This window comes from Peromyscus eremicus, unplaced genomic scaffold (genome assembly GCF_949786415.1).
Source record: "Peromyscus eremicus unplaced genomic scaffold, PerEre_H2_v1 PerEre#2#chrX_unloc_1, whole genome shotgun sequence".
NCBI lineage: Eukaryota > Metazoa > Chordata > Mammalia > Rodentia > Cricetidae > Peromyscus > Peromyscus eremicus.
The window spans coordinates 7,147,068-7,161,303 of NW_026734288.1; the positions used below are offsets into that span (position 1 = coordinate 7,147,068).

A 14,236-nucleotide genomic window follows, 5' to 3' on the forward strand; every position below is an offset into this window, starting at 1 on the left:
TTTGCAGTCTCCTAAAGGGTTTAGTAATATTAGATGGTCACTCAATTCTGGATATGACTACAGAGCATAAATCACTCCTTTTAGCTCCTATGCACTGAATGACTGATACATTCATAGGAATATCTAGTTTTAGAAATAATTAGCTTCAGGCTTACATGCCACATTTCAACTTCTGCATCTGCTCTGATGGTCTCATGCATCTATGTCCTGTGTGTTCTGTATTAGGATCTGCCTCGGGATATTAACAATCACAACCATTTCTTTGGTATTTTAATTAATTAATTTCCCCAGCCTGACTAGAGCTTCTCCTCCCTTGCTCCTCACCTTCCAGTCCCTTCATCCAACCATCCCTCTGTCTATCACCATTCACTCCTCTTTTTTCTATTCAGAAAATTAGAGACATCCCTTGTATTTTAGCCAACCATAGCATATCAAGATGCTGTAAGACTAGGCACCTTCTCACTCATTAAGGCTGGAAAAGGCAACCCAGTATTAGAAAAGGATCTGAAAAGTAGGAAACAGATTCAGAGACAACCCCTGCCTCCTCTGTTAGGATTGCCAAAAGAAGAATAAGCTACAAAATGTTATATATGTGTAGAGGGCCTAGGTCAATACTATGTAAGCACTGTGAGCTTCAGTCTCTGTGAGCCCCTATGAGTCCAGTTTAGTTGATTTTGAATCTCAACTATATATTACTTTTAGTTCAACTTGGAAAGGGAGAGGATAATGGAGCTCCCTATCTTGTCATGATATCACTAGAGAAATATACATATAAAATTCTGTAATGTCTTAGAAATCAAATTCCTACTCTTGCAATGAAATCTACTATTCTCCAATATCCCTTTTCAGAAAATAGATAAAGGCCTCATCTTACTTCCATATCTGGTGTATGTTCATCTCTCTTCCTTTGCCAGAGTTATAGGGAGGGAAATTGCCTTTGCTTAGTTTCATGCAGGTTTAGCCTGAGAATCAAAAAGCCAAAATCACACAGTACATTTCACTGTGGATTTCACATTTAATTCTGATTCCATACCTCTCTACTGATCATGTTACCAACACTTGTTTCACACCATGCTCCCTCTCACAACCAATGTACTTAAATAACATATTTCAGTTTTTGACAAGAGAATATTTCATATTTTACCAATTTTTATCTATGTTATCAAAGCATTACATGAATTGTTATAAGTTAGAACAGTGTTGTTTTTTTCTGAACCTGTTTGCTTTCAAGAATGTGGCCATCGCCTGGAGGAGGTGGGAATGTGGGGTGGGCTGGGGGGAAGGTGAGGGGGGCAGGAGGGGGGAGAACAAGGGAATCTGTGGCTGATATGTAGAACTGAATTGTATTGCAAAATAAAAATTAAAAAAAATTTAAAAAAAGAAATCTAGAACTTAGAGTGAATAGGAAAATATAAGAAGGTTATATAAAACATTATACTATTTTATAGCAGAGACTTGAGCATCTGTGAGCATATATGATGAGGAGTCCCAGAAAAACTCACCCTAGATACTAAGAAGTATATATATATATATATATATATATATATATATATATATATATATATATATATATGCATACATGTACACTGGGTATACACAAAACATGAACTAAAATACATAAAACATTATTATTTTGTGTTAAATGATAAATTCAAATTGTTTTATGTAATTGAAACTACTAAATTCTTAAAATTATAGTCAACTTTATTAAAAATATTTTATTAAATACTTTGATATTCTTTTTTATAATTTGTATTTTTACATTGTCTAGATAGCTTGAAAACTTAGGAGAAAAAAATTTGAAAATATAAACAATATTTCATTTTCACATGTAACTCATACCTTTAATAAAAATACATTTCACTTTAAAAAAAAAAAAGAATGTGGCCATCGACTTCACCCAGGAGAAATTGTGTTGCCTGGATTCTGCTGAGAGGCCTTTGCCTGGCAATGACAAGTTGAAGAACTATACCAATTTTTTCTCTACAGGTAAGATTACGTATTTTTTACATTATTTGTAGTTTGTCTTTGAGATTTCTATCAATGTTATTGAAAGACATACATATTTTGCGTTAACGAGTCTTAGATGTCTTTTTCCAAATGGTTTAATTTTGGTATATAACACATTTATGTCACTCATTCTTGTTTTTATATCCATCCTCCTGCACAATGATATAATCCCTACAATCTTGTATTATACATTGCTGCAGGCACTCTATAGCACATAATGCATGGATTCCGATCTTAACGTGATGTTCCATGCTTGTATTTCTGCTTTGTTGTAATTCAAATGGCATTAATTGTACAGAAATAGAAACTTGAAAAAAATCTCAATACTTTAAAGCATTTAACAAGCCTTCTACAATGAGGAAGTCAATTATGGATCTTCCATTATATTCCTCTTATTCTTAATTTGATCCTGGTTAGGATTCCAACTGTGATGGATCATATGAATACTGTGACATATGTTTCTTCTCATGCACAGGACATTCTGTATCATCAGAAGAGCTATGTACCAACCTTGACCAAAGCAAAATATCCTGGAATGAGTCCACAGAGAAAGCAGGATTCAAAAAACCTGGTAAGTTGAAATGAAGCATTGACATTGGCCTGGGGTCCACAGCCAGGCAAATTCAGTCCTGTAGTGGCTTGAGGCAAAATAGATAGTAAACAGCATTCCTGAAAATTTTAGGTGGAATAATGTCTTCAACATAATTCCCAAGGTGTGTGTGTTACATGACATTAGCCTATTCATATATGAATAGTGTTGAAGTATAAAAGTCAGGGTAAGATTGAAAATGAATAAAGGGGCCTATTCTAAGCCCATCTGCAAATCTGTATTTGTCAGCAATGGAGACAGTATTAAATTGTCATGGTGGCTACATTAAAAACCTTGAAATGAACAAATACGAACCATGGAACTTTTCCCTATTTAGAACATTCCTGAGTTCTTCATGATTACAAGAATTTTCACTATATATCCAGGATCACTTTATCCAATTCTACAAGCAAGCATCAGCAATTATGTGATTTGAAATTTATCAGGGTCCAAACAGTATTAATGTTGTGCTCTGATATTTAAGAAATAGGATATGATAAGTTTAATGGCTTTGAGGCCAAAAGAATACACAGAGACATGTCATGTTGTTCTAATTGACAGAGGTTTTTCTTTTGTTCTAGTATGATGTCTGTTTTAGAGGACCTACCATGCATTGAGCAGTAGAATTAATATTCTTTGATATTGGAATGGCATATTCTAAGCATAACCCTTCTGGCTACCTGATGTATGATTTCATTTAATTGTTATATTTATCTAATTCTTTTTTTTTTGTCCTGATCACCTGTGTATATAACAGAGTGCTGTGCTGAAATCATGTACTATTACAGTTTTTTGTTAATCTCAGTGCTTCTAGTATTAGGTATTTTACAAAATAGGTTGTACCTCAATTTAATGTACATACATTTGGGGTAGTAATGTCATCTTGATTGACTATTTAGTTGAGATATTAATTCCTCTTTCATGTTTTTCTTATCAATTTCCCCCTAAAGTCCATTTTGTCAGAGAGTATGGTAACAACACCTGTTTGTTTCACATTTATTAGAATCAATGTTCTATCCTTTCATTTTCTGACAGTTCCTATCTTTAAAGCTGAGTTTTTTGGAAAGAATAGAAAGCTTGGCTTTGTTTCTCAATCCAACCATCTGGCATGATTCATTTGTCTGGAGAATTGATGCCATTAATATTTCAAATTATTCTACGAATGTATGTGTAGTATAAAAATTTTTGATGTATTTTATTCCCTGATTTTGTTGGACTTGTTTTTATTTGTTTTCTTATTTGTATTTTTCTCTACTCTCTGAGTTAAGCTTATTACTCTCTTAAGTCTCATTTTATAAAGTTTTAAATTCTATTTTGATCATGTACTTCTTTTTTCTCAATTCTTTCTGCATCCTCTCACTCTCCTTACCAATTGGACTTCAAGTGGCTTCTAAAAAAAAAAAAGAAACCCAATACAACAACAGAAACCCAATACAACAACAATGGCCCCCAAACCAATGAAACAAAATCGAACATATACAAACAGACAAAGAAACAAACAAAACTTGCCAATATATAACCAAATTAAAGAACACACAAGAAAACATGGGAAGTCCATTTTATATTTGGTTTAATATTTGTGAATATGAGAGCAATTCTGGAAGATTTAATATACTGAGTGCCACTCTATTGGAGAAAATTTATGTAATGTCTCAGCTGGCTAAGTGACAATTCATTTGTTCACATTTAAAATAATGGTTTGGTTTTAATTCAATCCTTGATTATTTTTAAATATAAGAAAATAAGTTGTAATAAGATAAAATCTATCATATTGGAGTTTTACAAGACAAAAAACAGCAGAGCAAAAGAGTCAAAGAACAGGCAGAATAATCAAAGATCAACTCATTGTCATGCTCAATAATCCCATTAAACCATTAAACTGGAAGCCACAATTTATACACAGAAAACTTGTACAAACCTGTGCAGTCTCTGCGCTTATTGCCTCATTCTCTCTGAGTTTATATGAAATTCACTGATTTTAATTTAGAGGGCCTTGTTTCCTTGGTATCTTCCATCCCTGTGGTTCCTGTGCTATTTCCACCTCCTTTTCTGCAAGGTCACCTTATCTATGGACGGGCAGTATTTAATAGAAAGATTTCATTTAGAGTTGAGTGTTCAAGATCTCTGATTCACTGTAGTCATGTCTGGCAGTACATCTATAATTTTTGTATATTCTCTAGGAGAATATTTCCATGATGATATATAAACCATCTATGAGTATTGCAGTATATCATGAGGAGTCACTTTATCATTACTTTTTTTCTTTTTATGGACAAGTAGTATGTTGTTTTACCCTAATTCTTTGGGCCTTCTACTATCAGGTTTATGGTCACCTAAGAAATGTCAGGAATGGAGTCAATCTGGAGAAATGGCCTTAAGTCAAATCAATTATTGGTTGCTTGCTCCATGAAGCTTGGTTTCACCTTTGTCCTATTTTATCTTGCAGGCAGAAAACCATTGAAGATAAAGGTTTTTTGGCTGATTTGGCATATGTATTTCTGTTGAAAATGCAGAGATTGTTCTTGCACCAAAGAAAATAGGGTTTAAAGCTCTATGAATGCACTAGGCCTATGTTTCAATTTTCAATAACTTGTATAATTTTTGTCTTCAGAAATTAAATCTTGCCTTCAGTTCATGAAGAGGAGGGTGTAAAACTGGCTACAGCCTGGCTTGCTTAGGTATCTTCTTTGGACACCTTGGATAACCACTCAATTGTATGTAAACAAATTTACATACAAAAAACTGTGTTAGGTTATAAGAGAGAGGCAGTTGGGTCTCTGACTCTGCCATTACGTGCAACAATTTTCAGATATCATTCAAGTATATATTTCTGGAAGTTCCTGCTGAATTTGGTTTCAATATGCTCATTAATTTTTTCAGTCTCTCCCTGTATTCCTACCTAGAATCCCAATCTCTACTCACCCTGCATACTTGTTCCTCCCATTTCAGTCTCCTATCTATCCATGCTTGTTTATTATGTTTCCCTTCCTAAGAACATATATCTGTTTCATTCTCTCTGTGATTCTACAGATTGTAGCTTTGTTATCATTGTCTTCATGGTTCTTATCCACCAGGAGAGAGGAAAGTCAACAGCAGAATGTCTGATAAAGATCTGAGGATGAGATTGGGAGATAGGACATGGGGGTATGGAGGGAGAAGTGATGATGTGCAACTAGTGTCCTTGTTTCTCTGGTCAGGATGGCCTCTGTGTTTGAAAATAATGAACCCTGGAGTTTCAAGTAGGAACAAAGAAATGAGTTAGAAGATGAAAATTTGGATTGGGAAATCTGTGTGATTCATTTTAGATAGGTGCAGGAGGTAATGAATGGCTTCAGAAGTTGTGTTTTCTTCCAGATCTGGGGATGTGTCTTGGGGGATAGAAGAGCAGAGAAAAAGGTGAAGATCAGCAATTTGCCTCCCTGCTTCCTTTTCTAGTTTGGTTCTTGGGTATTTGTTTCTGCTGGATTTGGAGTGTGGGACAAAGCAATCAGGAGTAGAAGGAAGGTTCAGGGGTGGGCTGTGGGATCCCCCAGAGACAAGGAAGGCTGAGCCTGTTACAATTCTGCTACAGAGCTGAGGCTGAAACTATTGTGTTGGACTTAAAGAGCCATGGTGAGAAGTGAAGTTCTGGAGTTAACCTATTGTCTTCCCTGGCAAGAGTGGCCTATGAACTTTCAGTGAGTTAGTGCCAGATTTGGGTGTTGAGATCAAGAAAGATTGTGAGAATGTTGTAAAAGTTGGAGGATCTATTGTAACCAATGGAGATGAAGTCACAGGCAGCGGGGAACCTGCAGCAGGCCATTTTATCAGAGCTAAAGATGGGACTGTGGGACTGGATTAAGAGAAGAGAGTTGAGGTGAAGTTCTGTTGTGTTAGTTGGAGTTGCCTGTGTCCATTCATCAGTCTCTTGTTTTCTATTGCCTGTCATGTTATGAATCATTTTACACCTTCTTATTCATAAGAAAATACTTTCAGGGTGGGAGGGGTGGAAAAAAAAGAAAATACTTTCTTCTTCAATTATAGCAAATAGTTTTGCTTAGTACAGTATCAATATAGGCCCTTATTCTCTTTTGGGTTACACTGCCATTTTTGGTAATTACTTTCTCCTTTGAAATCAGCTATGATTCTAATGGGCTTTTCTTCTTCTTCTTCTTCTTCTTCTTCTTCTTCTTCTTCTTCTTCTTCTTCTCCTTCTTCTTATTTTTTTTTGAGACAGGGTTTCTCTGTAGCTTTGCACCTTTCCTGTATCTCACTCTGTAGACCAGGCTGGCCTCAAAATCACAATGATCCCCTGGGCTCTGCCTCCATAGTACTGGGATTAAAGGAGTGCACCACAACTGCCTGGCTGAGCTTTTCTTTATATGAGACATTTAGTTCCCTTCTTCATATTTTATTGCTATTGTTTTGTTCTGAATATTAACTAGGGCTTGCTGTGTTTTCTTTCTTTTTATATTTTGTCTATTTGGTGTTGTGAATGTTTCCAGTATCTGCAATGTTATGACTTTCTTGAGTTTGGCAAATTTGTCTTTCATGATCTTGGAGAACATTTTATCTGTGTATTGAGGTACGTTTCTTACATATATACATTTATTTAATTTTTTTCTTTTTTAAATTTTGCTTACAAAATTATTAAAATTCATATTTAACATATTTTAATTTTTTTATTTTATAGTAATTTAATTTTACACATCAGCCATGGATCCCTCTGTCCTCCCTACTCCCAGCCCCCTCGCTTCCCCCCGCCAATCCACCCCCAGTCCTTCAAGGCAAGTATTCCCCTGGAGAGTTACTCAGCCTAGTAAATTCAGCTAAGGCAGTTGCAGTCCCCTTCTCCCTACACCAAGGCTGAGCAAAGTGTCTCAGCATAAGCCCTAGATTCCAAACAGCCAGCTCATGCACCAAGGACAGGTCCTGTTCCCACTGCCTGTGAGCCACCTAAATAGTTCAAGCTAATCAACTGTCTCACTTATCCAGAGTACCTGATTCATTTCCATGGGGGCTCCTCAGATATCGGTTCACAGTTCATGTGTTTCCACTAGTTTGGCTATTTGTCCCAGTGTTTTTTCAAATCATGGTCTCAATATCTCTTGCTTATATAATCCCTCCTATCTCTCATTGATTTGACTCCTAGAGCTCCACCTGGGCCTTGGCTGTGGATCTCTGCATCTGCTTCCATCACTCACTGGATGAGAGTTCTATCATGACAGTTAGGGTGTTCGGCCATCCAATCACCAGAGTAGGTCAGCTCGGGCTTTCTCTCAACCATTGCCAGTAAACTAATGTGGAGGTATCTTTGTGGATTTCTGGCGACCTCTAAAAAATTTCACATACCTATGGTGTAGAGCATAACCTGTGTAGTTCTTTTTTGTGTTATATTTATATAAACATACATGTATATGTGTTTCTGATCTTCAGTTAAGTTACTCTTCTTGTTTTAATATTCTATTTGTTATTTTTCTGTCTTTATCTTGACATTTCTAATTAGTTTTCTGTTATAAGTTTACATCAGATTGAGTTCTCATTAATAAATCTATATCTTTTCAATTTTTTTAAAGACTGTACTGTTTGCATTTATGTCTCTGTGGTCTCATATCACTCAGATTTTTTAGGTTCTCCTCATTAATTTTATTGGGCTGCTTCTCTGTGTTTAATTTTAGCACTTAGACTAGTTTACTAATGTTTATAATAGTTCTTCCATCATCTGTATCATGGTAATTATTGATTGAAGAATACTTCTATGAGACTGATAGACTGGGGGAAGGGGGCTGGCTTTATTTTTTATATTCTATGTGTGATTTTTTTTCTATTCTTTTGATAAAACACCGTTACCAGGAAAATGGGTAAAACTAATGATTTCATTGGGATTAAGGTACCATGAGAATAAGACTCCATTATGACATGGAATGAAGTCAAGAGGCAGTAAATGTAGCAGAAAGAACAGATAACATTCAAATGTCAAATTTCAAGCACTCTCCAGAAAGGAAAATAAAGATAGTGTGTAGTTCCTACACTTAAAGGTCCTAACTCAGTCCCACATTTTATGCATTAACACCATACTTCGAGTCAAATAATGTGACTACTTTAAAATAAAGTTATCATGTGTGTGACCTTTAGGGAGCACTGTTATTCAAAGTAGCATATATAGTAATCATGTTCGTGTGATCAAAATTGGTCCTGTGAACTCTTTTTAATTTCTGTGTCTTCTATGCACAATGAAGACTTAACAGGCAACAATAAATATAGGGAAGCTTATGTGTGAAGGCTACATATACATGGGTGGAGGGGTGTCAAGTAGGCACAGGGGATGGGCAGAATTACAAGATGGGCATCCCATTGTAAGGGTGAATGTAGGAGTATTCTGGACAGAGATTATCAGTCTAAATATGGGCACATAGTGTAGAATACAGGCTAGAACGATGGATTGATGAGGGAATGTAGATGAGGGGATATTGTGGAATCACCGGTCTGATAACAAGTGTAAAATGTATGTTGCCAGACTGGGATCAAAAGTGCTGATGATTTGCATGAAGGAGAATTGGGAAGTGTCCTGTGCTCCCTTGCTAGTAATAGCAGAATATCAGGGCCCTTCAGTGTTTGTAAGAGTTAGCAGGACAGGTTGTAGTTTCTATTTTGATCATGTGTTCAGGAAATTACAAAGAGTCTGGTGATTATAAATTACTTATGCAATTGTTTTGTGTAGATGAGAGGATATGCTGGCAACAACCTACTTACTCATTCTTATGGAGGATAGTAATAATACAGAACAGATGGCAGACATGATTGAGCAGGTTCTGGTGTATGCTGTCTTTGTGTGAGAAAGAGTTGGGGTACAATCCAATTTGCCCTGTTAAAGAAATGGGAAAGAAGTGGAGGTTCACAAGGAGGAGTAGAGTCAACAAAAAAAGTGTGATCTCTTGGATTTTGATTGTGTAAGCAGAAAGAATCATAGCAGGGAATAAAATAGACATGTTCCTCATGCACATGGCAAGTGGGAGAGAGCTCCAATATTTTTCTGAAATTGTTGTCTATGTTTGCCTGTTACATGACCTTATGAAGATCAAACATTCCATAAATTTCTCTCACTTTTCATAACCACATTTATTTCCTACAGCAAAACTGAAAATTTCCTATATTACAATCTTGATATATTCCCCAGACAGCTGTCATTTTATGCATTATACTCTCATATTGTTTTCAAATTATTTTACAAATCGAGAGTGTATTTCTTTTCATTTCTTTCAGCTCTGTCATTTTACCAGTCCCAGGAGGTCTCCCAACAGAAGTACAAACAAGATTCTTTACAGGAAGAAAGAGCAGGCTTATTTGAAACTATTGGTCTTGACATATTACATACAAGGAGGTTCTGGGATTATCATGGTGACAAAAGAGAATATGAATCATGTTATAATGAGAGGGATGTTTATGAGAAACGTGCCAAAGGCATTACTTTTGATAAACATCAAGAATCTCTAGTGTGTCCAAAGAGAGCATACACTGTGTCAGTTACAAGTTCAGAATCAAATGATTATATGGAAAAATATCCACCCCAAGCATGGACACCTGGCTATACTCTACATGGACATGTGAAAACTTCACAATGGGACACACAGTGTAACACTTCAAAGTCTTTGCAACACTTTCCAAGTGTTGTGCAATTAAATGATACTCCAATAGTCCCTGAAAAAAGGAGTGCTTTAAGCACAGAAAAATATTTGAATTGTCAGCAGAATGGTATTTCCTATACTCAAAATTCAGTAGAGGTTCCTGAACAATTACTTCCACTATATGACAACTTCCACAATTTAGATCAACATAAATATTTTAGGAATGAAATGTGGCATAATATGTATCATAAGGAAAGAAGTTGTGAAAATTCCAATATATTTAGTGATGTTGATAATGACCTTGCTAAGTTTTCTTTGGTAAATAATTACCAGAATAGTCAGTTTGAGATACATTTTAATGGCAAGAACTCATGGACTTACTCTACTGATGATATAATTCCTAGTAATTCTCACATAAATACATGCTCAACAGTTAATCATTTTGAAATTAATGAACATCAGAAAGTTTTTCATAAGTACTCAAACACTTCTTTGCACAAACATGAACATAACCAAGAGAAGCACAGGACAAGCAAACACCATGACCAAAGTCTTAAAGAATTCTCAAACTGCATTCAGTGTAACGGAACTAGTACTCAAAAAATTTATGAGAGACTCAGAGGTGATGCATTCAAGAAGTTCACAAATGAATCTTCAAATCTGGAAATGGATAATATAAAGCTTACAGGAACAAAATTTTACCAGATTAAAGAATGTGATAAATTCATTGATTTCAATTCAAATGTCATTCAGAATGACTCAAGTTACACTGAAGAAAAGAAACCATACAAATGTAATGATTGTGGAAAGTCCTATAGCAAACTTTCATACCTTCATATTCATCACAGAATCCATATGAAAGAGAACCATTATAAATGTGAAAAATTTAGAAAATCCTTTAGGAAAAATTCATTTCTTCATGTTCACCACAGAATCCATATAGGAAAGAAACCTTATAAATATGATAAATGTGGAAAGCACTTTACTAGGTGCTCATCTCTTTATGTTCATCAGAGAATCCATACTGGAGAGAAACCTTATAAATGTGATGACTGTGGAAAGTCCTTTGGTAAGTCCTCACATCTTCAATGTCATAGGAGAACCCATACTGGAAAGAAACCTTATAAATGTGATGAATGTGGAAAGTCCTTTGTTCATTCCTCCAATCTTCAACGTCATAGGAAAATCCATACTGGAAATAAACCTTATAAATGTGCTGACTGTGGAAAGTCTTTTGTTAATTCCTCCAAACTTCAATGTCATAGGAGTACCCATACTGGAGAGAAACCTTATAAATGTGATGACTGTGGAAAGTACTTTAGGGATGGATCATCTCTTCATGTTCATCGGAGAATCCATACTGGAGAAAAACCTTATAAATGTGATGACTGTGGAAAGTCTTTTGTTAATTCCTCCAAACTTCAATGTCATAGGAGAACCCATACTGGAGAGAAACCTTATAAATGTGATGAATGTGGAAAGTCCTTTTTCCAGTCCTCCCATCTTCAATGTCATAGGAGAACCCATACTGAAGAGAAACCGTATAAATGTGATGAATGTGGAAAGTCCTTTTTCCAGTCCTCCCATCTTCAATGTCATAGGAGAACCCATACTGGAGAGAAACCTTATAAATGTGATGAATGTGGAAAATCCTTTCTCCAGTCCTCCCATCTTCAATGTCATAGGAGAACCCACACTGGAGAGAAACCGTATAAATGTGATGAATGTGGAAAGTTCTTTTTCCAGTCCTCCCATCTTCAATGTCATAGGAGAACCCATACTGGAGAGAAACCTTATAAATGTGATGAATGTGGAAAATCCTTTCTCCAGTCCTCCCATCTTCAATGTCATAGGAGAACCCATACTGGAGAGAAACCTTATAAATGTGATGAATGTGGAAAATCCTTTCTCCAGTCCTCCCATCTTCAATGTCATAGGAGAATCCACACTGGAGAGAAACCTTATAAATGTGATGAATGTGGAAAGTCCTTTGTCCCATCCTCCCATCTTCAATGTCATAGGAGAATCCATACTGGAGAGAAACCTTATAAATGTGGTGGCTGTGGAAAGTGTTTTAGTGATGTCTCATCTCTTCATGTTCATCATAGAATCCATACTGGAGAAAAAACTTATAAAAGTAATGACTGTGAAAAATGCTTTAGGAATGGCTCATCTCTTCATGTTCATCAGAAAATCCATACTAGAGATAAACCATAGAAATATTAAAAGTGTATTGTCTTTTACCCATTGCTTTATGTTAATGTTCATCAGAGAACTTGCATCTGAGCCAAGCCTTATAAATGTAAAGAAGGTGAAAATTTCTTATCCAAATCCTCAACACTTCATCTTCCCTGAACCCATTCTAAAGAAAATATTTACAAATATGAAGAATGTGGAAAAATACTTCTCATGAGCTCTCACCTTAGAAGACATCAGAAAAATTATAAGAATCTTAAAAAATTCTCTAATAATTATTAAATTTATTTCAGTATCATTATATTTATGCAATAAAATGTGTGGAATATATAAAATCTTTCCTCAATATTCACTCCTTATTCAATATCACAAACATCGCTTTTGGAAGCCCTATTGTTGATGTGAATTTGGAAGTGTTAATTCAAGAGTAGACCTTATAATTACTAAATGCTTATTGAAAAATTTGCTATGGATATTGTTTTATTAAACTATCAGCTCATTAATTTCAAGGAGTACTTGTTTGAAAATACTAAAGCAACAGCAATGTGAAACAAGAATTTTTGCTAATAGATGATTATTGACTACAATAGAAAGTCCAAATGGCTACATAACATTTTTTGCAATTTTTTGATGATATTGTCTTTTGTGTGAGATTATTATTTTCTATATATTCTATATCATTACTATATTCCCAGTATTTTAGCTTTTGTAGAGTGTATATTAATGATTGTTTTTAACTTCATATTGATTCCCTGTTTTTACAAGCCCAAATAAATGTAGTATACTTTCTGTTTATTTTAATTTACCTTGATGAGATGAATCTTCATTTAGTGTGAGGATGGCATAATAAAGATTAAATCTTCCAGAAATGACAGTGCTAATAAAAACATATCATTAAAATAGGTTCTATAGAAAACTGTACCAGTGGAAATAAGCATATGCAAACAGCAATATTGTGAATTCCAAAAGGAAGGAGACAACAAGATTATTTTAAGCAAATTAAGTCTCTATTTTCACATTGAGATAAGATAATGGTTGATCTCCCTGGTTCCTACAATCCTTTTTCTCTCTATTCTAGAAACACACAAGTCTTAACCAGCAAACAGGGAGCCTTCATGGAACCAAACTCCACCCTCTACATATATGTAAAATATTTGTAGTTTGTCTATTTTTGGAACTCCTTACAATGGGGGGAAGGTCTATTCCTAATTCTTTGGTTGGCTCTTCAGAGTCTATTCCTCTTACTGGATTGTCTTTCTTAGTTAACTACAAGGGGAGGTTCTTAGTCTTACAGCAACTTTACATGCCATTCTTAGCCTATGTACATTGGAGGCTGGCAACTATCTTATCAGAGACAGAGGGGGAGTGGAATACAGTGTGGAGGGAAACTAGGAAGGTAATTGGAGGAGAAGAGGAAAGGGAAAGTATGATCAGGATGTAAAATAATAAATTATTAAATTTTTAGAAGAATAAAGAATACAACCACACAGACAAAAACAAAGAAAAGATGTTGTTTGTATATTGACTACCGATGAGTCTCAGTGTAGTATAGCCATTTTTAACATTCCTAATACTGTGACATTTTAATACAGGTCTTCATTTTTTATCACTTTAAAGTATAAAAGTATTTTTGTTGCTTTTTCATAAGTATAATTTTGTTCCTGTTATGAATTTTCATGTAAATACCTGATATTTCTAATGGTCTGTGATGACCCTTGGTAAAGGGTCTTTGGACCCCCCAAATGAATATGATCCACATGTTGATAACTGTGGCTGTATGGTTTCTATAAACTGGTTATGTAGAAAGATATACATATAAGCAACAATAAGAAAGATG

General features: G+C 35.1%; 1 protein-coding gene across 1 annotated transcript in view; it reads left to right on the plus strand.

The window, feature by feature from the left end:
• The window catches only part of LOC131900968 (zinc finger protein 761-like), a 42,211-nt gene extending 29,791 nt beyond the window's left edge, over positions 1-12,420 (plus strand). Inside the window, exons 2-3 of the mRNA XM_059252271.1 lie at positions 10,637-10,709; positions 11,223-12,420. Of these exons, the coding sequence (XP_059108254.1) occupies positions 10,637-10,709; positions 11,223-12,420 (1,271 nt within the window). The remainder of the gene's footprint in view (positions 1-10,636; positions 10,710-11,222) is intronic.
• Positions 12,421-14,236: the final 1,816 nt, after the last annotated feature.